At 51.5% G+C, this 22510-nt stretch overlaps 6 protein-coding genes across 6 annotated transcripts; 4 read left to right on the top strand and 2 right to left on the bottom strand.

Annotated features, from left to right (window-relative positions):
- Window positions 1-4771: 4771 nt before the first annotated feature.
- On the top strand, window positions 4772-5396 carry JN550_008357 (uncharacterized protein; the record flags this gene model as incomplete). Its single annotated transcript, XM_049320308.1, has 2 exons — window positions 4772-5291; window positions 5368-5396. 2 exons carry the CDS (start codon window positions 4772-4774, stop codon window positions 5394-5396), a joined length of 549 nt encoding a protein of 182 aa, XP_049169579.1.
- Window positions 5397-8561: 3165 nt separating this feature from the next.
- On the bottom strand, window positions 8562-10802 carry JN550_008356 (uncharacterized protein; the record flags this gene model as incomplete). The annotated part of the gene is made up of 1 exon (XM_049320307.1): window positions 8562-10802. The coding sequence occupies one exon, from the start codon at window positions 10800-10802 to the stop codon at window positions 8562-8564; it is 2241 nt and encodes a 746-aa protein (XP_049169578.1).
- A 1590-nt stretch (window positions 10803-12392) lies between these two features.
- On the top strand, window positions 12393-14594 carry JN550_008355 (uncharacterized protein; the record flags this gene model as incomplete). The annotated part of the gene is made up of 1 exon (XM_049320306.1): window positions 12393-14594. The coding sequence occupies one exon, from the start codon at window positions 12393-12395 to the stop codon at window positions 14592-14594; it is 2202 nt and encodes a 733-aa protein (XP_049169577.1).
- Window positions 14595-16272: 1678 nt separating this feature from the next.
- JN550_008354 (uncharacterized protein) lies at window positions 16273-17271 on the top strand (the record flags this gene model as incomplete). The annotated part of the gene is made up of 1 exon (XM_049320305.1): window positions 16273-17271. The coding sequence occupies one exon, from the start codon at window positions 16273-16275 to the stop codon at window positions 17269-17271; it is 999 nt and encodes a 332-aa protein (XP_049169576.1).
- Window positions 17272-17754: 483 nt separating this feature from the next.
- Window positions 17755-19630, top strand: JN550_008353 (uncharacterized protein; the record flags this gene model as incomplete). The annotated part of the gene is made up of 4 exons (XM_049320304.1): window positions 17755-18153; window positions 18252-19136; window positions 19209-19338; window positions 19395-19630. 4 exons carry the CDS (start codon window positions 17755-17757, stop codon window positions 19628-19630), a joined length of 1650 nt encoding a protein of 549 aa, XP_049169575.1.
- A 414-nt stretch (window positions 19631-20044) lies between these two features.
- JN550_008352 (uncharacterized protein) lies at window positions 20045-21706 on the bottom strand (the record flags this gene model as incomplete). The annotated part of the gene is made up of 1 exon (XM_049320303.1): window positions 20045-21706. One exon carries the CDS (start codon window positions 21704-21706, stop codon window positions 20045-20047), a length of 1662 nt encoding a protein of 553 aa, XP_049169574.1.
- Window positions 21707-22510: the final 804 nt, after the last annotated feature.

Raw genomic sequence — 22510 nt, 5'->3', positions numbered from 1 at the left:
AGAACTGCGAGGGTTTCGAGTTTGGATGAATAGATTGGCAATTGAGTTTGTGGTTGTTCGTATTATTGTGTGTCAAGGACTCAGAAATGTGACAGTCGACTTGAGGTATGCACTGCGCAAGGACACCAGGCGCTGGCTAGCGCATAGGAAAACGCATATTTTTCACACTTCACGCAGATTTCCATCATTTAAAAAAGGCATTATGCACCATGACATCAACGAGACGATCGCAGCTCTCGGGGGCCCCAAGGAAGGCGTCCATTGTGACATGCCGCCAAGGTGAGAGTGACACCAGGCGAGTGCCCAGTGGACCATTCGAACTCAAGAGCCATGTCGCAAGGTTGGAAATGATACCGTACGCCTCACCGACTTGAGTTAACCAGTTGTCGGCATTGTTGAGATTGACCGGGGTTTTCCGAACGACGTTTCCACCTTTAGAGAACGACCTTGGCTCCCTCGACTTGTGATGAAAGCAGTACGGGATTAATGGGAGTTCCTTGCCTTGTGGCTTAGCAGTCCGATTCTGCTCTTTTTTACACAGCCTCATTAGGCGGATTTTGCGACTATTCGACTGCAGATACCGCTAAGCGAAGACATGCATACGGGGTTTTGTTCGGTGGGATGCAGCTAGTCAGTCGATGTGCTGTATGCGCCTTTGCTGTATTGCCTTGAGAGAAACTTCGTGGGGCTAGAAAGGCCTGAAAAGTAGCAAGGTGTTGGATACAGTCGGTTGGTAAGATCAACTTCGATTTGGGAGAGATGTGGTCGAAGAAACGGATCAATTGCTGTCTATCTGTCTATCGGCGTTTCCAGACTTGAGATGTGTATATGTATGATTAATCTGCGTAGTCAGATGATGCGGTTCCTCCTATATCTTTCCCGAAGCATCTCTTTGCTTGGGTGCCGTGGGAGTTGGATTCCAAGTCAAACGCCGTCGGCGCAGAGGCGTCCACGTAGCACGCGGCAGGATTCTGCTAAGAAAAGGTGGTATTTCCTAATCAATTCGAGGCACTTGCTTGTCTTACCGAACCGATCATGTCTCCGGGCTGGCCCTGCTACGCCAGGAGTCATGGTGCGCGAACGTCGTCAACTTCAGGCGCCCACTTGTCCCTATGCGCTAGCTTGCCGTAGGATAGCTATAAGTTCGATGTTACTATATTTTGGTCACCTTTCCAGGTGAGCGTCATGAGTTCTAACGGGCTCAGATTGTTATGTCAAGAGCAAAAGTAAGGACTCTAAAATCGAATGGATTAGAAATATGACCACAGTTCGAGCGGTACATTGCTGGCTTGGAGTCTCGTTGATCCGGGCCATAGCTGAATAGCCATCCGGTGTGTCGTAAGTCGGGGTTCCTGCCCACTCGCACGCGCGTGGACTGAAAGCAGCAGCGGAAAAGAGCCTCACCACCACCCCTTCGGGTTATGGGCCTCATTGAGCCTCAAACTTGAGAAAATGCTTTGCTTCGCCCATTTTATCGTGTCATTGTTCAACCATTCTTCTCTGTTCTCCCTGTGAGCCAACCCACCCAAACCCTCTTCCGACGAATAACAACTTCTTCGGTGTGCCATACTGGGACCTGACCAGCAACTAAGCAGGTCTCGGTACTGCTCTGGTTGCCATATCTGCTACTTCACACATATTCCATGTCAATGAATGTCAGGTATGTTGACACAGCACAATGCGGACTCTGCAAGCACAGTAGTTCAATTGTAACATGAACTGCCTGTGGATTTAGCGTCGTCAGACAGCCACTGACCTGCAGCGGGAACAGATTTTCGGGCTGCGAATACGCTACAGCGAACCACTATTATCCACTGGAAAGGCAACACCAGTGCCCCTCAAGCATAGTCGGTAGGCTTGTGACAAGGGGCAATCGAATGGACCCTATGCAGGTTATTGGCTGATAAGGTCAACCCCGCGGACCAAATGGAAGAAATAAGCTCACAGGAATCGGGCCCCATTAGGGAGCCAGTTCCGCTTGTGACTGGATTCAATTTGGAGCTATACGATTTTGACCAAATATTCTGCGATTATCCACTAAGAAGCACGGCCGGGCAGTCACCAGGAAAGTGGAGTTACTTTGACTACAATGAAACTCGGGATCTGGGCCCTGGTGATTTCGGCTCGACACCTGACTGGAATGGAATTTATCAGACTTCAGCTTACTATGCCGTAGACGCGGGCAATACGTATGAGGCGCCTGAGCCTATTACGCCAACTGCCGCTCAGTCTGTCGCCTGGGGTGTTTCTCAATCAGTTGATCCCGGTCTTTCTAGCATCCACACTCCAGAGCTTGCCTATTCCCCGACACCCGCGCCCCAGGCTTCACGCGCATCTCCAGCGACAGATGCAAAGCCGAGGAAGTTTATATGCAATCATTTAAATTGTAACAAGCACTTTGACAAGAGCAATGACCTCAAACGCCATAAAGACACTATTCATTCCACCGAAACAGAATTCTTTATCTGCCACTGCGGTAAACATACCAACAAGCGCAAGGATAACTATAAGAGGCACATCATGAAATGTACCAGGTCTGACGCCATTGGACACTACGCTTGCAGATGCGGTCAGAAGCATGAGGAAATAGAAAGTCATTTGGAGCATATTACTCATTGCAGAAAATGGTACTATGGCAAACCCGGCCGGCCCCGCAAAACGTCCCCACACCCACTAACAGCGCCGTGGGCCGGGGTATAGACACCCAAAACTCAGCATAAGAAAGAAAACTACAGTCTATATACAGCTTAGAAGAAGAGAGTTGAAACTCGCGAATACGAGGGAGCAGGGAAATTCACTCACTTGGGCGAACTGGATTGGTTTTTGAGACTTGAAGGGAAGAATCGGATGCAGCCTAAGTTGGGCCTGTAGAGCAGGGCAACTTCACTTTTCTTCGCCACATCAGAGATGGCAGTGTTTTCAGCATCGCAAACAATATTTGTGTTTTCGTGTCACTCGTTTACTCATCTTTTGCAAATACATTCCTTCGTTGCAAAATCAGAGCACTTTGATGACATCTATTTTGCGCTACTCTAGAAGTCGATCTAGATGCAAACGAACGCCGTAGGCCAGCCACGAAGGATAAGATGGAAGCATTGGCCAGGGTTCGACAGCAACTTCCCATCGCTTCTACGCTTGGACCGCTGCATCACATTCTTGCCTGGCCGAAGCTAGGTTGAAGTCAGAGTATAAATGTGATGGATGGTAAAATTGCTGCCTCTATGTCCCATCTATCCATGTACTAATCATCTTAGCTGGGTAAACCGGCGCTTGGATCTGAGAGTTGACTTACACACGCCCAAGCTGCATAAGTGCACTGGCCCTCGAGTTGACATTGGCTACCCATGTACTAGCAATGCTCCTGCCCTGCAACCCCCAATACGTTGATTTATCAACATTCGGAAAATGAACGATGCCATCCCAACTTAGCCAGACATACATACGATGACAGATAGACATTCGACCTCGAGTGGAAGCGGCTCACGGCACTCTATTATATGCGATTCACCAGGCAGCCTCGGCAAGTTTCTCGGTATCTATTTCGTGGCAGCGTCCAAACGTTCTTCCCATTTCACCACAAGTCTCAGGTCGCTAGTCATCAACCCGGAATCAGCTGCAGTTTCAGCCTGTCCAAGTTAGATTCTTTGCAGTTTGTGACGCGTATTTGTCGTAGCCTTGAGTAATGATGACCAATACAGGCAGCCCGCTTGCCGCACAATGGGCCCGGTGAGGCCCAATCCTTTCAGGCTATCACTCTGTCATTGGTAACTGTCTCGGACAGTCACTGCGGCAGTGCATGCAGCTTAACGCGACGCAGGATGGCATCCGGCACTAACCTAACGCCCACCCTGAGGCCTATTTCCACTTCAATGCCAAGCGCGAGGCCATTTTGCAAGGTTGCATCCGCGCCGATGCAGGGCATTCTAAGACACTGCAGCGACTACAGGGTCCACTCGGGATACGAGGCCAATTTACCAACGCGAGGCCTATTTCTGACGATGAGGCCTATTTTCATGCTGTCACAGGGTCGGGTTCCCAAAGTCAGCCGAGCGAGGCCCAATTCGCAAGGCTATGAGGCCATTTTACACAGACACGAACTCTACATGAGAATCCAACAAGGCACATGGTCAAACTTATATGCAGCCTTGTGCAAATGCGCATGCAATCCGCCCCAGTCAGCAACCTGGGGTGTCCTGGCCTACTAGTATCATGACGTTGATGAGGCCAGCCATAGGAAGTCAGATAACTGTTTCAATATGTGGGATGGGGTGAGTGCCATGCTCGTTGGGGCCAAGTCGTCAAGCATGTATTACATTTGCCCGATTGGGGTGAGGCCCATTGTAGCTCCCAACACCAAACCATGATTTGAGATAGCTGGGATGCATGCGGTAGGCATCATCGAAGATGTTCTCCTTTCAGGAGGCTCAGAGCGAGCCGATCTATATAAGACATTGGAAACACTGGGTTTCGCACCGAGATCACTCGGAATCTCATGCACACTTTTCCACGATAAAAATCGGCTTCTCATCACTCCACCGGTCTCAACTTAGGTATTGTGGCTGGCTGCTTTCGCTGGTGAATCGCAGGTGATAATGAGAGGGATTTTGCACCGTCCAAAACTGCTTGGAAGTTGACCTACATCTTTGTGTACCGAATATTGATGCCCTGCGCGCGGGCCTGAGAACATCAAATGCGTCGAGTCTGTGGCTCTGTGTAAGTTGGACCTGGGACCCGTTCACCGCTCCGAAACTCACACTGTTACCAGGTGAAGATGGCAGAATTCTCAACCCGATACGGTGATGGCCCGTCTCTAAAAATCCCATATGAGAGTCATGTTGGTGCTTTCCTGAAGCAGAAGTACCAGATTGTGTCCTTGCAATGGGAAGAAGGAGACTTGATGATTTATCTTGTGACCTCGCTTGGCGGCAAGCAGTATGAGGCACAGGCATTCCGAATTTGCGAGCTTCCTGATAAAAAGTACCAGGCCCGCAAAAGACGTCTCAGAAGGCTGGAACAGTGTTGCGAGGACAAGTTTGTGCAGAGTGAAATGAGAATTGTAGTGCGTGAGATCCCGGGCGATGGTATTGAGCGACACCGCGCCGCTCACCTGAGCAAGCGCAGGATTCCTGAGAAGAGTGACCCTTGCCAGCCAGAATTCCCTGGACTCATCACTTCAAAAGATCCCGTTATGGGCCGGCGAAATCCTTCCGATGGCCGACCGACATATGCTCAAGCCGCATCATACAGCAGAACACAGCCAAGCTGTCCTATTGAATACCTTTCTAAGACCCGTAAGGGGTCTAAGCAGCGAGAGAGGCGGAGAGAAGGAAGAGAGATTAGGAGAGCACATGCTATGATGAGTTCAAGCACATCAGAGCTTGATTCATGGCCTATGAGCTCTTTAAAACTAGCAAGCTGTGACAAGCAAGCCACTCGGTCCATTTCTCCTACTTTCAGCCAAATTGTGGCAGGTGATATCGAACCCAGCAAGCCATGTTTTATGCACCACTGACTGCATGGGAGGAAAGTCTAGTTCGCACTAAAAATAAGAATGTCTAGTAATAATAATTGATGCTATTCTAATGCCTAGATCGGCAGTTTTTGTGTCGCATACCACTTGGTATATACCTTACGTAAAACCCTCCACCTCCCCATCCATCTTTATCCAAAAGCCTATGGAAACCAACCACCCTCCTCCTTACATTTCTCGTTACTCTTAACTATCGATCCAATATAGATGGCAATCCATTTGATTGGATTGAATTCACCTTCACGACCTACTTTCCGAACTTGTAGGATGTGTCCCACTATAGAATAAATCTGACCAATCGAGCTTGTATAAGATGGAATAGACCAGCTCGTTTGACTGACTACAATGCTTGCCGGAATAACCAACCTCCATTGTCGCCCCTTTCCAGACGAACTTGTCGTTGGCCAACTGCATCAATCAATGCATCGTGTGATTCATGGAAAGCTTGCGCTTGGACAGAGATATCGTTATCAACACTTGATAATAACAATGCGAGATTTCCCGTAATCCAAACTTTTTGGCCCTTCCAATGAGTTGAAATAACGCTTGTCGCGAAGACAAGTAGCGTGACTACTAGAAGTGTCGCTGGATATACAATCCACCGCCACGATATCTTGATATACGCCTGCTCGGAGTATGCTACCCCACTGTAAGGGTCATCGAGTCTTGACGCTGAATTCTCACGACGAAACGAACGGCGTTGGTGATTGTCCAAGCGAACTTATCGATCCATTCCTCTCGGTTGTCCCTGGTCCGAATTAATCGGCTTAGGTACTCGCGGGACGGGCGAACATAAGGTTTAAGACTACCGCTAGGACGTTTGCCTGTAAAAGGTGGAGCTGCAAGTATATAACTCTCATTTCGTGGCAGGTACCACTTCCCAGCATGCCAGTCAATTGTAAATGCGCCAAGCTGGTATTGATCGAATAATAAGCCGAACGGAATATCCGGTGTTGATACCGTAAACGAGTTTAAGCTGGTCGGACCATCGTGGGTCTGATTGAAAAATGCTGTCCCATTGCCGTCACACCAATGCCCAGTCGTATCGATAGTATCGCTCTTCATTCCCCGGCCATTTTTAACTTGGACTGTGTAGTTTTGCAAGCAGAATTGGAAGGTACATCGTGTGAGACTTGGTGCGCCGAATTGCACTATTTGTGTTTCGTTATTGACGCCTACTGACATCTCAAAGATTCCAAACGTGCCAACTTCTACGGGGCTGGACCGCTGACACTCCTCTTTAGGGTGAGATACATTCGGGCCGTACTTGAAAACCTCGAGAAGCGGAAGTGATTGGGGAAGCGCATCCACTACTACAAGCGGCATTGCTGATCCTGGTGCAGGAATCGTATAAAGTTTGCTGTCGTTGCCTGCGGTATGAATACGATGCTCGCAAAGTGAAATAGTTGAATTCTTGTAGTCTCCTGAGACAAAGTCCGAACAAGACTGACTCTTGAGTTGATGAGCTGCATCAGCGCACGAACCGCACACTCCCATTGACAATAGGCCATTCCTAAGCCCCAGCATTGTTAGCTCACACGACTTCCCTGTCGGAGGTTTAACATACCATGTACATTCGCTCGCAGTACATTGAGCTAGGCCATCCTCGCTTTCTAAACCAAGGAATCCATCGGAGACTGCCCTGGCCCAAGGTGATTTCTCACAAACGGATACGTCCTGGACCGATGGAAAGTAGGCAATGGCTGCCGGGTCGATGATGAACCTCAAGTCAATCGCTACGAATTGCTGAGCGAAGAAACTAAAGGCTGTTGCTATCAACGTCAAGTATGACCCAACGGTTATCAAAGATGGCTTCAATGGCTGGCGAAGAAGCCATAAGAAACAGCCCCATGGACCACGGGCTGCATCGTCAATGTATTCCAGATCACGGAGAGGTACGTGGCGGGACGAGAAATGAGCCCACCGAGCCTGACTAATGCTACTCCCAATAAGGACCATCAAACTGCCTTTAAGTGCTGTTGCTGCTGCTGCAACAATGGCATTAATCGACACTGACTTGATCTTCCAGTCGGCCAATGGCTTGCCATCCCAGACGGAAGCGAGGTAGAAGAGAAAAGAGAAGCACGTTATGGAAAAAACTGAAGTAATCAATGGCCACTTCCACGGACTTAATACCAGTCTAACGTATTTCCAGGCACTGAGTGCTGCCAAATCAGTGATCACAGGGTATTGGTGAGTAATGGACGAATGATTGTCGGACACGGAAAGTAAATCCTGGTTCACGGATCGAATGGCCTCCTCACTACCCCTGCTGACGGCTGTAGTATGAATTGAGAACGTCTTCAAAGGGGTTGAGTGTATCGAAGACATAGAATTATCGTTGAAGACCGTAGATGAACAGTCGGATATGCGGTCCTCCGCCATCCCGAGAGTAAGAATTGGCTGTATTTCTGACAGTGCAGTGACTACTGAAGTGTGTCCAACTTGTTAAAAACGAAAGCGACGGGTTTTCACTTATTTATTTGCTGCACAGCCTCACGCTGCGTGCAGACGTAGGCAAAACTCCTGAGTAAGGCCGCAAAATTTGGAGGACGTAATCTCCCAATGTGGTGTCGATTGTCAGTTACACGAGACATTAAAAGCCTTGCAATGTACGTTGATGGAGGATCTTTGTGCACAGATGATAGCTATCATTCGTCGGATATATTGGAGAGATGGCTTATGACACCGCCACGCACCTTATTGGAATGGCGCAGCTCGAACATTCAGCAGCAGCCTCGTCTGACGGAAAATCTTTGCCAGGCACTTGGAGCTCTCGTTAGGAACATGAATGTTTTTTTATCTTGGCGAGTCATGCGACACAAGTCGCCAAACGGACTTGGTAAGTGTGGTTAGACTAGAGCACTGTTGCTCTCCAAGACGAGCCCAAAACGTAAGGTGGAAAGCACAATCAATCCAGTGCTAGAGTGCACTTCCACATTGTGAGACTGAAAACGTGCCTCCCAACACAGGTTCATAATTGAATCGGCGTCCCCAGCCCAGAGTCCCTGAATGATCATTGTGTCAGGGTTCACCCAAGAACTACGTCTATTTCCTGAGGTTGTAGTGACTCCCACTTTGTTTCGTTGACAAGGCCACTCGCAAGACGGTAGGCTACATTTCCCTGCCATTCTACCCATAATACTCTGTAGTGGGACTCTCTAAAATGCGGCTTTCCCCATTTACCTGTTTTCTTGTCCCTGGTTTTAGAATGAGAGTACGACAAACTTATTGATATGAGTTTGATCAAGGTCCCCGTTCGGTCTGCTTCAGCGGTTGGAAATCGCTGAAGATGGTCCTCATTATGCAGGTGAAGCTCTCCTACCTGATCGCCGAGTCGGCCATGCAGGCTCAGCATATTGCCGTAACTAGTCCGATAAGTCCAAACTTCCACCACCTGTGTTTTGCAAAAGATATACGGCGTCTGCTCTGGCATACATGGCTGGGTGGACTCATCAATCTCCGCGACGGGAAAAGGAAAATACCAGGTATCTCCAGGTCGTAGTATACTTCCAGAGTAACGATTATGCCTGTAAACATGATCCTTACATCCATCAGGCCACAAATACTGTTCTGTGGAACCGATTGACTCTTCTGAGTCGAATGTGTGTCGGCTCCAGCCTGCCGGCAGTGCAGTCTCAGGGTTTTTCCAAAGCTCGCGATTTTCATACCAAAAGGACCTGATCCTCCTTTGGGATGTCCTGGGGGTATCTGGAGAGTGTCCTGTATACCATTCGGTGACGGGGATAGTCTCCTCAAGCCCCCATTGACGGTGATCTATCTCACTAGCTTCACTCCCAATCTCAACAAGACCTTGCCATCCGATCCATGACCAGGATGGCAAGCTATCTGAAAGTAGTTGTTCGTGTTTAGGGCGTTTTGAGGGGTCCCTCCGACGCAAATTAGTGTCGCCAAAGGACGGTTCCCATCCCAGTGCCCTGTCGAAGAACATTTCTGGAATTCCGTAGAGAAAGCCCCCCGTGAACGAACGGCTTAGGATCGCAAGCAGGCCCCTTATCCCCGGAAGAGCATCCTCGTCATAACGTAAGTTCCGGCCGTTATAGTGAGAAACGATGAGTCCAAGTGAGTCCAAAATCGGGAAACCCGCCATGATCTCTTGCAGGCGCGGCTCAATATAGATGTCCAGTACCGCATCCGGAAGCAACTCTTCGTGGAACTGACTACATTGGCACTCCCAGTGGACCTCCTTCTGATTGAATAATATCTTCCTTCTGGCAAGCATGTGTTCTTGGTAGGTCCAGCCGCGCTCATAATACGGAGTACCACTGTCCATGGAAAACTGGCTCGTGTTTCTGCCAAGGATAAGCTCATTGCCAAAAGGCACCCTTGTTTGTTTGAGGTCGCGAGGTCTAGAGTGAAGAACATCTCTCAGGCCAGATATCCCATCCTCCGCGACCCCGTCCGCTGCGACAATGGTAATTGTGGCGCTGGCGTAAATCGACCCCATAAGGCTGAGCTGCTCAGCTGTATCATCATGGCCATGGATAATACAGAGCCTGTCTACCCAGACATATTGCTCTTCTAGAAGAGATGTCAAGTGTATCGCATGCCTCACCATTGGATTCATAAATGCTGCAAACGCCGGGTCATCCAAGGCATTGGGCTCTTGAAGCTTGACCAATGACTCGTCGTTCATGCTCACTCCAATAGCATCGCCCCACCTATAGCTCAGGGCAACAAATGAGTCGGCCTTCAATCCCGGGATGATGCATTTCTGTTTTACATCAACTAGCCAAGCTGGTTTTGTGCGCCAAACCCTCAAGGGATTGTCGCATTTATCACCATGGAACGAAAGGCATTGATTTTTCCACTGTTTGATGAGATCCAGGTTTACCCAATCTGGGTCTAAAATGACTCCTTTGCCGATATGATCGGCATCGGCATCTTTCTTGGCCAGGAGAAGTTCCCAGGAGAAAGTTCTGCCCATGTGAGATCTTTCTACTTCCACCACGTTGCCCTGCGTTGTGAATGTCACGTCGTCGCCCCAATGGGCCGGATCTGGATCGTTTTGAATACATCTAGAGATGTAGCTCTCAAGTAGTCTTTTGTGTATCGGGCAGTCGGTCAGTATTGCGCTGTCTAGAGGCCCCAAATCAAAGCAGCGTATCGTAGAAGACTCGTTAAACAGCTGTAGCAGTCTTTCGCACAGGTCGCACGCTGAAGGCGGGGTTGCGACATTGCTTGGCAAACCGTCAACCGAGCTGTCGGGTGTAGACCCTAATGCGGGTTGTATGCTGGACTGGGTAATCATGTCTTCGCAGCATGGCTGAAGCAAAACGAATTGGGCACGAAAAGCATTGTATGTACGAGCAAGTGTGAGTTACCACGGTGCGAGTAGCATGGAGACCTGCTTGGCGTCCCCAATCCCGGTCATCGCAAAAGCCAACGTGACCTAACAGCGTGGTCCAGTCAAAAGCCGGTTTTGGCCCTGACGAATGACTGCAGGATTACCAGGCCCCCGCCACAAAGCTGCCCAGATGCGCTTGGATCCTTCGGGGGCCGTCCACCATTCAGTCGCAGGCATTGGCACGCACGTCTGCTCTGGGCGGGTGAGTCGGCCCCTTGGATACGAGCAACGTCGTAGTTACTCGAGCGTGCATGTAAGGGTGGATCCCAAAAACTTTAACTAGCTATTCAACTATTGAATAACGTCGAACAAGAATTAAACTAAAATATAGTAGAACAGATGGTTAATATCAAAGGATTTAACACTTATAGGTTATAAGCGATGAAGAAACAAGAAGTTAGAGGGAGCTGCTGTCTGGCGGTTCGACAGTGCGACTATCTAGAGAAATTGGTAGGCGATGCACTACAAACCGCTTGTTGATGTTGAGCAGCTTCTAACTTGGAGAGTGCCCTTTGGAGTTAGGAGACATTTTAGTAGCCCATATATCTGTCTTGTTCTGTACCATTTCATCTTCCGCATCGTTTGTTGCACAGGCGAAACATGATCGCCGACTTCATTGCGGATGCTACTTCGCCTGGGCCGAAAATGGTCATCAACGCATCTTGTAGATCCTATTTAGCAGCCCCTCTCGAGCTCTGGTCAAGATCTGGCCCTGTGCGACCTTGCAGTTGAGGCTCAAATTGCTCCTTAAGCCTGACGTAGGCTTGAAGTTCCGTCTTGTCGTCTACTTCAACGATTTGCACCGGCGCGTCCTGTAGAAGTCCGAGTCAGTGCGTTCAGGCAGCTGTTCTCATATCGGTATGCACCACGATGGGCGGTACTATCACCACTGTCCTACCAAATCGCTTGCGCAGGATATCAGCAAATTGCGCTCTGTCCCATTTACCAGGGATGCCAGAAGCCGTGCTGAAGTGTTCCAGCAGGTCGAGGTTAATCGAGGTCTGGTCGACAAGAGAATGAAGACATGGTGCATACGTCAGTGAACTTTGAATGTGGAACCTTTCATATCCAATCACATTATACATTGAGAGTTTGGATAATTCTAGTCATCAGTAGACACGAAGACGGTGAAGATGGCACGAAACCCATGCAATGCAGTGTAGGGTGGGGGCGGTGATTTCAATTAAAATTAGTATATTTTCTGCGAAATGGACCAATGGAATGCAATAATGGCTTGCATATTCGTGCCAGGGCAACTCAGCCACTGATTTAAGGCCTTGAAGGGGTAGAATAGCCGGAGGATCGTGCATGTAGTGGTATACCTGACTGGGGACGGAGAGCACGCTGCATGTGGCTGCCAAGTGAATAACGGCGAAATTTCCCAGGCCGGATCTAGTATCTATTTCCTATCAACTTCTTTTCCCATGACTTATTATGGTACGGCATACAACGTAATGACTAGTCAAAATTGCTGCTCGGGGCTCATTGGCACAGATGGAAGACCTCGACTGCTCTCAGAGTTCTCATGGGAACGGCTACAAAGCACACCAAACCAAATGTGCTTCGTTGCCTACCATCACACATCAAGATAATACCGACGAATGGGAGCCGTGTGAGTGTTCCGACGTTACCCATTCGATCAAGACTGTACCATGGCAGCGAAACCTAAAGAGCCTGACCAAGCAGTTGGTTTGGGTCGGAGACTTCGCCATCCATTTTCTGCCGGTCGCCATTACAATTGGCCTCGTCGTTCTCTATGCCAAAGGTGTTGTTTGGAATCCAGACTCAAATGAGATCAACGGCATTCTCGTTGCAGCAAAGATATACGAATACCTTCTCATGGGCTCGCTCTCATCTATCTTACTTCACCGCATCAGGTCAGGACTCAGAAGCTCCCGGGGAGTTCCCCTCGGATTTCTGACTACACCTTTCCAAGTCAGCTCTCCCTTCTCTTTCATTGCTAGCCGTCTGTTCTGGGGAGGCGGGCCGCGCCGTGGCCTAAATTTGAAAAACGATTTGACAACGAACATATTCACCAGCGCAATAATATTTCTAGCTCTAGCTATTGGACCGAGCAGTGGAATTATTATGGTGCCAAAACTCGATTGGTGGCCCGCCCCGGTTTCTATGCAGCCGCTGGAGAATGGGTACTCTGGGGCAATTCTACTTAAAGCACATTTCGATGAGATATACCCGACTGCCCTCAACTTTTCAGTCAACCGCCCATCTTGTATGCAAGAATCACAGGCCGATGTGTACGTCACATCCGACACCCTGGAATGTTCTTCCGGTGGACTAAGCCAGATACTTCACACTCTGCCCCAAGTCCTTAGTTTGAGCTATATCGACAAATATGTGTCCAATATTACAATCAGTGATAGAGACTACTCTAAGTCAATATCAGTGGGATGGCAATTTACGGATGACAAGACCAATGCAGTTGCCTATGCAACGACGCCCCTTGATGTTGTCACCCGTCAATCAACCACGCAAGGTTTCCATTCATGGCAGCAGTTTCACACCCCACTGAAGGCTATGTTCCAAGCTGTCACTTACTCCCAGAAATCGGAAATCGATCCCAGCGACAGACTGCGAATACTTACGGTTGCTACGATCCAACAGTGGCGCCACCCTGCGGTAGAGGTGAACTGTGTGACTCTTCAAAAGGACGACAAATGGTACACCGCATCAATAGCAGTCGGATCAAGAGCTGTTTCAAGACTCCGTTTGGAACGAACTCACGTCGACCAACACTTTGGGTCTCAACCCTTCGAAGGTTTATCATACATTGACATTGGAGGTTCACTCCCGTTTCGTTCCTCGGCTGCACTTATTTCCAAGTCGACCAATACAACGAGTTTGTGCATCATCGCTGCGCAGTGGATCAAGTCAGAGGCATGGATATTGAAGCCGTTTAGCAGCGGTGCTCAGACAAATATTGCCGTCGATCCCTCAGCATCACTGAGCAAGGAATTTGAAGACATGGCGAATATCATTGCTATCTCTGAGGAGTGGACTAGTCTAATGAACGGCACCGTCAAATTTGTGGACTCAAATTCTGGTTCCAATCTAGAGAAGAGTGTTCCCGGCCTGGTTGGTCTCGCAATGGCATGCGAAGGGCACACTTCGACCAGATGCCTCTCAGTAGGGCTATCTCTCTTCTTCGCAGACGCCATCTCGCGAGTTCAGTACTTTTGGGACATATATGGATGTCATACAGATCCTCTCAATTCATTGCGGCCAGCGTTCTGCGAAGGGATTCAGAGAGTGGAAAATGGCAATGCTAGCCAGATTGAAGTCGCTGACTCGGACTTGCCAAACTATATACGGGTAACTTCTGATTACTTCTCTTTACAGCACGGATATGGTCTACATGGGATAACGCAGTCAATGGCCTGGGTAATGGTGATGATCCACCTAGTACTTGTCATCGTTCATGTGTCAGAACATGTGCTCAGGAAGAAGACATACTCACACAAGGCTTGGTCAGACTTGGAGGAGCTCATGAGCCTTGCGATAAAGCCACATGCTGCTCAACTACTTCAGTTTAACGGCTTGAAGTCAAATAAGGTTGAAATGCGGCAGCTGAGAGTATTTATGCGGGATGACCCAAACACTGTTGAAGCTGTTATAATCGTGGAGCATCCCGGAGCTACGCTTCCGTCGGATGATCTTAGGAAAAGACCGCAGAAGTAGCATAATGGTACAGGTGAAGTATATTGCCACATCACTAGAGCCTTCAACTGCACCCCCATTTGCAAGCCACTAGCATACGGTTTCCGGATCTGCTATTCATACTTCACGGTGGGAAGTATTTCAACCTAGACATGCCAGCTGGCGCTCCCATAAGCTTAGAAGAAGACCAGGATAAACCTGCGGAATTGTTTGCCCCCTTACACATTTGATATAACATAACTTGACTCGAGCGTGTGAGCATGTGTGCGTGAATTTATCTATTATCTGATCCTGACAGAGTACGCCGACAGACGAGATGGACAGGAGCGCAGCATTGAGCACGGTGCAGGAAACATCATGGGACTGTGAGATGGTGTGCAATCGAAGTTTGAGATTGGAAAATGACTTCTAAATGCATATGCCCTAAGTGACGCCCATTGCCTTGCTGGTGGTAATATGATATCCTATCGTCCGGCCTTAGTATGACCCGAAACATTCTGTCTCGGGCAATTCATGTCGTTGCCTTGGTGAATCACTCTTACATGAAACTTCTTGTGGAAACAGTTAGCCTCAGTGGAAGATGCTCAGGCCTTTTGCCCCAATCTCCTCCTATCGGTGTCAAATATATATGGTCTCAAATCTGAAATGGGTGCAAAACTTTTAACCCACAGTCTGCAATACCCCCCGACACTTTGGTCCGATTCCAACAAATACACTGGCAACTGGCTGAGGTCCCCAAAAACCACAACGTGATAATGAAGCGCCCCAAGTTTATCATTATGGCATCTCGACGCGACATGAAGTTGAAGGCAACTGACAGAACAATCACTCCGCAGCAGCGATTGCGAGCCACTTTCAATATCAGGTTGTTCGATGTTCTGCACCATATCCTGGATCCTAGAGCGAGGATAGTCAAACGCGTCTATCGCAAAACCTACCGGTTTTGAAGCTTATATGACTATTGCGGTGCTTCGTCGATGGGCACGGCTAGTGATCAGTCAACAAGTGTCGTAGTGTTTTCGCCGCGCATAGCGGGCGTGGACCAGTCAACACGTAAGCGTCTCTGGGCGGGTTGAGATGAATAGCATGCATGTACTGTTACCGGAATTAGTGTAGGCAGTTAGTCATACTGTATACTCCGAGTAACTCAGTTTCGAGAGCATTCTACTTGAAGTTCAACGTGATATTGTAGCTAGTTGACTACCCAATACTCTATTAATAGCTATAGAAATCAGGTTGGTTTCGGACTGACCCAACCCCACCCATGCAAGGCTTCGCGCATTTGTCACCCTCGCGTTTTGGGGACAGTGGCTTAAACGCGGTGGCTTACGCTAACTTACGAGCCGCGCAGGTTCGCCTTATGGGTGTGTAATCACATCACCGCCAGCCCACCCCCACATCGCGGCCATACGGCACCGACAGGCCGTCCTCAGCTCGGCGAAGATGCTTTGGAACGCTCCGACATGTGTAAGCAGAAATGAACATATAGCCGAGAACTGGTATACGACGTAGCCCGGGCCTTCAAATATAAAGACCAAGGGAGGTGTGCTTATTGGATCCCAGTACTCAAATCAAACAAGCACCGCTCTATCATTCCTCGATCCGAGCCTTTAACCGCTGCAGATCAAGATCGCAAGCATATAACTCCCGAAAAGCATATTCAATCAAAATATACCGTACAGTACAGCATAAAACCACCATGGTCAAGCTCTCTGAAATCAGATCGGCAAACACGTCGCTCAAGTCCTCACGCTCCAGACTTACAGCCGTGGTCGTCGGTGGGACCAACGGCATCGGGCGGGGCTTTCTCTCAGCCCTGGCCGCGCAGAGCGACAGCCCCAAGATCTACATAGTGGGTCGCAACCCGACCACGCTCTCGACCATCGTGTCGGAGCTCCAGTCGCTGAACCGGACCGGGACCTACATCCCCGTGCCGGTGGCAGACCTGACGCTGCTCGCCGACGTAGAGAAGGCCACGGCCCAGATTGTCGAGAAGGAGCCCAAGTTGGATCTGCTGTTCATGTCCCAGGGTTACTTATCGCTAGGCGGTCGTGACGAGAGCGTAGAGGGACTTGATAAGCTGACGACTATCCGTCACTACGGCCGAACGTTGTTCATCCTCAACCTGCTCCCGCTGCTCAATGCCGCGCCATCTCCGCGCGTAGTGAGTGTTCTAGGCGGTGGCCAGGAGGGCCCTATCTTCACCGATGACCTGGAATTCAAGGACCCAAAGAACTACAGTCTGCCCAAGATTGCCGGGGCCAGCGGCACCTACGTGACGCTTACGCTGGAGCAGCTACAGAAGCGTAACCCGAAGATCAGCTTTGTCCATGCGTTCCCGGGGCTCGTCAAGACCAACTTGATCAACCCCGAGCACTGGGGGCCGGTGGCCCGGTTCCTTATCAACTGGGTCCTTCTGCCCACGATCGGCCGCTTCTTCTTCATCTCGCCAGAGGTGTCTGGGGAGCGCATCTTGTACGCGGCCTCGAGCCCGCAGTTCGGCGCCCAGGGGACCGGTGACGACTTGGCCGTGGGGTCCAATGGCGTGCGGGGCAGCGGTGCCTACACGCTCAACGAGAAGCCCGAGGCCGTGCACAATGACAAGGCTCTGAAACCACTCCGGGAAGAGAAGTCGGACGTCCTGATCTGGGAGCATACATTGGAGATACTGGAGAGAGTTTTGGGCAGGAAATTCTAATTTGGATTGGTGCGCTATAATATTTGAGTTCTTTGCGCGGGGGAGTTGCCAGCGATGCTTTTCAATGCAGTATAACCACGGCCTGTACTTTAGCGAATAGATAGAAAGGGTATAATAATGACATCGGTTCGACTTCAGCCATCTTGGCCTCCACGCAACAAGCAAGAACCCATGAGTACATACGTAACAGACATCTCCAACCTCCGCACCTCTCTCTCCCCGGCCCCCAAGACGGCCGCTCTCATCCCGGCCAGCCGCTAGCGTCAATGCGGCATCTAGTAACTGACCGGCGCGCTAGCGGTGCGAAAAGTACCACAGGCAATCTCGTGGTCGAGGGTCGAGGGGGTCTATGAGCGCGAAATTCTTGCCGGCGGGAGGATCTCGTCGCAAACTTCGTCGCTCGTCAACGAAGTGCCTCAATTGACTTCCTGGAACCTCGCTGGAAAGCCACGGCCTAGGTTCACGAAAAGGCGCTTTCGCACAATGCCCTCCCATCGCGGCGCCAATGGCACCAGCGAGACCACGCCCTTGCTAGCGTCCGCGCTCGTGGCGCCGGAGCAGGATCCTGAGGTCGCCGAGACGCTGGTCGGGCGTGAAGACGGCCCCGGTGGTGACGGCTCTGCCGCTGCCGCTGCCGCCGCCGCCGCGGCGTCCGGGGCTGCGGACAAGCCCCTGCCCAAGATGCAGATCGTGCTGCTGTGCTACGCGCGGCTGGTGGAGCCGATTGCCTTCTTCTCCATCTTCCCGTACATCCAACAGATGCTGCAGCGCAACGCGGATCTGCCGTCGGCGGATGTGGGGTTCTACACGGGGCTGATCGAGTCGCTGTTCAGCCTGACCCAGATGCTGGTCATGATTTTTTGGGGGCGGGCAGCTGATAGGGTGAGGCTGGAAACCCCCTGGAATATTTCTTGGCCCCTGACAAAGCGGAAGAGACCGCTTGATATGACTCGGAAAGCAATGCTGACCATCGATAACAGTTGGGCCGGAAACCCGTCCTGGTCTTCAGCCTGTTCGGCGTCACCATCTGCACGGGCATCTTCGGCCTGGCCCGGAACCTGTGGCAGATGATCGTTTTCCGGTGCCTGGCCGGAGTCTTCGCCGGCACCATCGTGACGATCCGCACCCTGATCTCAGAGCACTCGTCCGCCAAGACCCAGGCCCGCGCCTTCTCGTGGTTCGGCTTCTCCGGCAACCTGGGCCTCCTCTTCGGCACGCTCATCGGCGGCGCCCTAGCGGACCCGGCCAAGCTGTACCCCAGAGTCTTCGGCGGCAGCGCCTTCTTCAGGGAGTATCCCTACGCTCTGCCCAATTTCGTCGTGGGCGGCATCGCCCTGACCGCCGTACTGACGAGCGCGCTATTCATCGAGGAGACGCTGCCCCGGAGGCCCAGGGGCGGCGGCGACGATCGGCAGGCCGAGAACGGGCATGTACCCGACGCAAACGGGTCCAAGCCGGCGCGCGGCGGGACGTGGGAGCTGCTGCGGGCGCCGGGGGTGGCCATGGCGCTGTACGTGTACGGGCACGTGATGACTCTGGCGTTCGCGTACACGGCCGTGGTGCCCGTGTTCTGGTTCACGCCGGTGGCGCTGGGCGGGTTCGGGTTCGAGCCGTACCAGATCTCGGCCTTCATGGCGCTGACGGGCTTCAGCCAGGCCTTCTGGCTGCTGGTCATCTTCCCGCCGCTGCAGCACCGCCTCGGCACCAACGGCGTCATGCGCGCCTGCGGCCTCGCCTACCCCTTCGCCATGGGCTTCAACCCCGTGCTCAACGCCATCCTCCGGTCCGGCCTGTCGGACACGGTGTTTTGGGTGGTGGGCCCCATTTTCCTGCTCATCGCCCCGGGTGTCAGTATGGCCTTCACCGTAAGTCGATCTCGTACCACACGTCGTGGGATTTGGGCTTGTAGAGCCAGTTTTGCTGATTAGTGCCCACAGGCCGCCCAGCTCTGTATCAACGATGTGTCGCCGTCTCCGGAGACGCTGGGCACACTAAATGCCCTCGCTCTGACTTTGGCAAGTGCGCTGCGCAGCTTCTCGCCCGCTTTGTTTACGAGCATCTTTGCCAGTACGTCTCTTGTCGAATAATTCCTGACAAATTTATCATGCTAACTCTAGATCTAGTTGGCGCGGGCACTCAGCTCCTCTGGGGCTACCTTGCCTGGCTGGTCATTGTGCTGCTGGCCGTTGGGTTCACCGTCGCGGTACGTTACCTGCCTGCGGCGAGTGAGAAGGACTACCCCGAAGATGGTACACGGGAGGCTGTGCGACAAGCAGAAGCGGCAGCCGCGGCGGCCTACCCGGAGGCGAACGGCGGCAATGATGCCAATGACCGAGGCCAGTCGGCTGGGAGCAATTGAGTATCAATTCAGGAAAGCCGGATGGCTAAAGATTCCGCTGGTCCTTGTATTAAGTAGAGCATGAAATACTGCGGGTTTTGTATAGTCCATGCAAACCATGTACGGCTCTACTAAGATTATGGCCGGATTTTGGCACGTACGAAAGAGCAGCTGGCACTTGCCAGTGACCAGCGTCCGCATCTATACTGTGATCCTGACAAATAGAACATTTTTATACAGCACGATCTTTATATATTCCGAAAGAGTAGTAGAGGGGTATCACTGGTAACCGTGTACACGAGCTCGGTAAACATGCCGAGCCATCCTATTCCATATACACATTGTACATCTTGTATACAAAGTATTGAAAGATGAAAAACCGAAAACGCCCTTCCCATGCACATACGCCATCCAGACGCATTTCTATAGTATACCCTAATCTCGGTTCCGGTTGATCAACCAACGCTTGACCATGACTTCCCTGATCTTGTACCTCTTTAAGGTGGACGGGATATCCAGGTCGACCTCAGCTGGAGCTGGAACATCGACGTACACCAGTATCAGAGTCTTCAAAGCAGTGCTCTGTACACGATTGACCAGGTGAAGCCAATGCCAAGATTTGTCCGACTTGTCGCGGCCTTGCTTTTTCCAGTAAGGATCTGAATACGACGGGAGAACGACGATGGCGAACTCGGCGTGACTGAATGCAGGTCCACGATGGTACAATAACCAGTCACAACCAAATTTGATACCCGGGCGTGTGACCCACCCGAGCGATCGAAAGTGATGATACACGGCATAATGGATGAGGAACGGGTCGTCCGGTTGCAGCCCCGTTGTCCGGGGGGGAAAGTAAGAATGCTCTCGGCAAAGCCTGAACAAAGCCTCGGTAGGGAGCGATGCGTTTGTCTTCTCGTCCTTGACCTCCAGCACTCCAAGGCCGAAGCTGAGCCAGAATGTCTCTTCCAGCGTCAGCTGTAGGTGCTCCTTATCGAGGATAGGGGCAGACTCGGCAGGTAAGGCTGGCATGTCTGCCTCGGGTATGGGTGACATGGTCGGAACCTCACCCAGCAGTAAACTTGACTCCCGAGAAAGAGGTGAAGCGCCATTGGTCAAGATGCCGTCTAGGGCCTTCCCGTTGCCGTTCCCAACGGCCATCATAGTCTGCTTAGGACTTGGTGGGTCCGAGTACTGGAACGTGGTCGATTCGACCTTGGGCGAGAACCGTACACTTTTCCGGCGTCTCATGGGTGGTTGGCCGTTCTCGGGAGACTCGTTAGGAGAAGTGGCAGGTTTACTTGTAGGGGTCTGCGGTCTCTTGTGGCCGCCGTTCAGCAAGGGAAACGTGGCATTCCCGTTTTCCAGGGATACGACATTGGACTCAACAACGGGCGAGGGCTCCTGGTAGAAGGTGTCGTTGGACATTGCTTCGCCAATCAGGCCATTCGGCAGGAGGCCGTAGATCACAGAATCCAATTCCTGGGACGAGTTTGGCAGGGCAAGCAACTCCTTAGGTCCAATGGGGGCAATGCGGGCCTCCTCGTAGCGGGTGCGCTGGATTGCTTCCTGCTCCTTTCTGGCACGTTCCCATTTCATCTGCATACGTTCTTCACGCCTCTTCATGGTAAACACTTCGGCGACATGGTCCTTGTGGGCACCAGTTCTAGCCTGCTCGCGCTTGAGCCAGTTTGGTTCACTCCTGCTCAGGTGTCCCTTTCCATAGAAGCCTTGCTCCCAGAGGGCGCGTATCGACTTGGGATCGGTGATGTGGACGGACCGAGTCTTGGGCGACCAGATGCCCAGGTGCACGGCGGAGGGCTCTCGTGGCGGCGAGAGCACCTGGGTGACCCAGGCGTAGGCAACGTGGAAGAGCGACAGCGGGTTGTTTGGGTAGAAGCTAGGCAGGGGAAACGTGCGAACGGGGACTGGCAATTCATGTATCTTCCAGAGCGGCGGACCCCTCGGCGCCGCAGGGACGACGCGTTTACTAGCTTCCGAGCCCTCCGCGGGCGTCTTCGGCGATGCCTCCGCGGCAGGTGGTGTGGCTACCACCCCATTGGAAGAGGCGGGGTGGGTTGCTGTTCTGATATCTGTCATGATACCCAAGCTATCATCCTGGTCTGAAGAGGGCACTGGTTAGCCGCCGTCCGACACACAAAGTGGTACAAGCCAAGTAGGCGAACCAAAGGTTTTGTGATATCAATCGCTCAGATACCGTTGTAGTCTATAATGTGACACTCATCGAGGGTTTGAATCCTCTAAGCACAGTGTATAAAGTCTGTCATCACCGCGAAAGATTGGCTGAAGGGGGGATGGTAGATGGGAAGAGGCAAGGAAGCGAAGGGAGACACATCGCGTGCGTCCCGTCCGGGGAAAACTTACTCAGATGAGGGATTTGTATCCCGTTGCCACCGGGACAGACGGGTTGACCAGGCCATTCAACGCAAAGTGGCAGCTCTCAGAGCAACCAGCTTGTCAAGTAGCCAGCTGCATGTGGTGGGTGGAAGGGTTTGCGAACGAAGCAAGGTCGGAGTGGCTCAAATAATTTTTCGGGCGGATGGGATTCTGTCTGGATTTTCTCGCAGTGGGCCGGCGCCTCTGCTGAGCCAGCCCGGAAAAACTCGGCGTAGTGGGCGGCCCAATTACTGGGCTCAGTGGGCTTAGCGGGGTGTGGTGGCTTTCGTAGCCTTGCAGCCTCGTGCGCAAGGCACCTAGAGCACTAGAGGACTGCCAGAAGTCAATTCAAGGTCAACTAATTTTGTTTACGGGGGCCCACGCCCGACGCTCCGATCCGCTCTGATGGCAGCCCCCGATGGAGCCACCGAAATTATTGGCCCAAGATGACAATGGAGCAGCGCCGAACGCCCATCGCCATTCCCTGACCGGCGGCGCGCCCTCGTG

The sequence above is a fragment of the Neoarthrinium moseri genome (assembly GCF_022829205.1).
Source record: "Neoarthrinium moseri strain CBS 164.80 chromosome Unknown scaffold35_Wmoseri_CBS_16480, whole genome shotgun sequence".
Classification (NCBI taxonomy): domain Eukaryota; kingdom Fungi; phylum Ascomycota; class Sordariomycetes; order Amphisphaeriales; family Apiosporaceae; genus Neoarthrinium; species Neoarthrinium moseri.
This window is presented reverse-complemented; position numbering and strand designations above follow the sequence as displayed.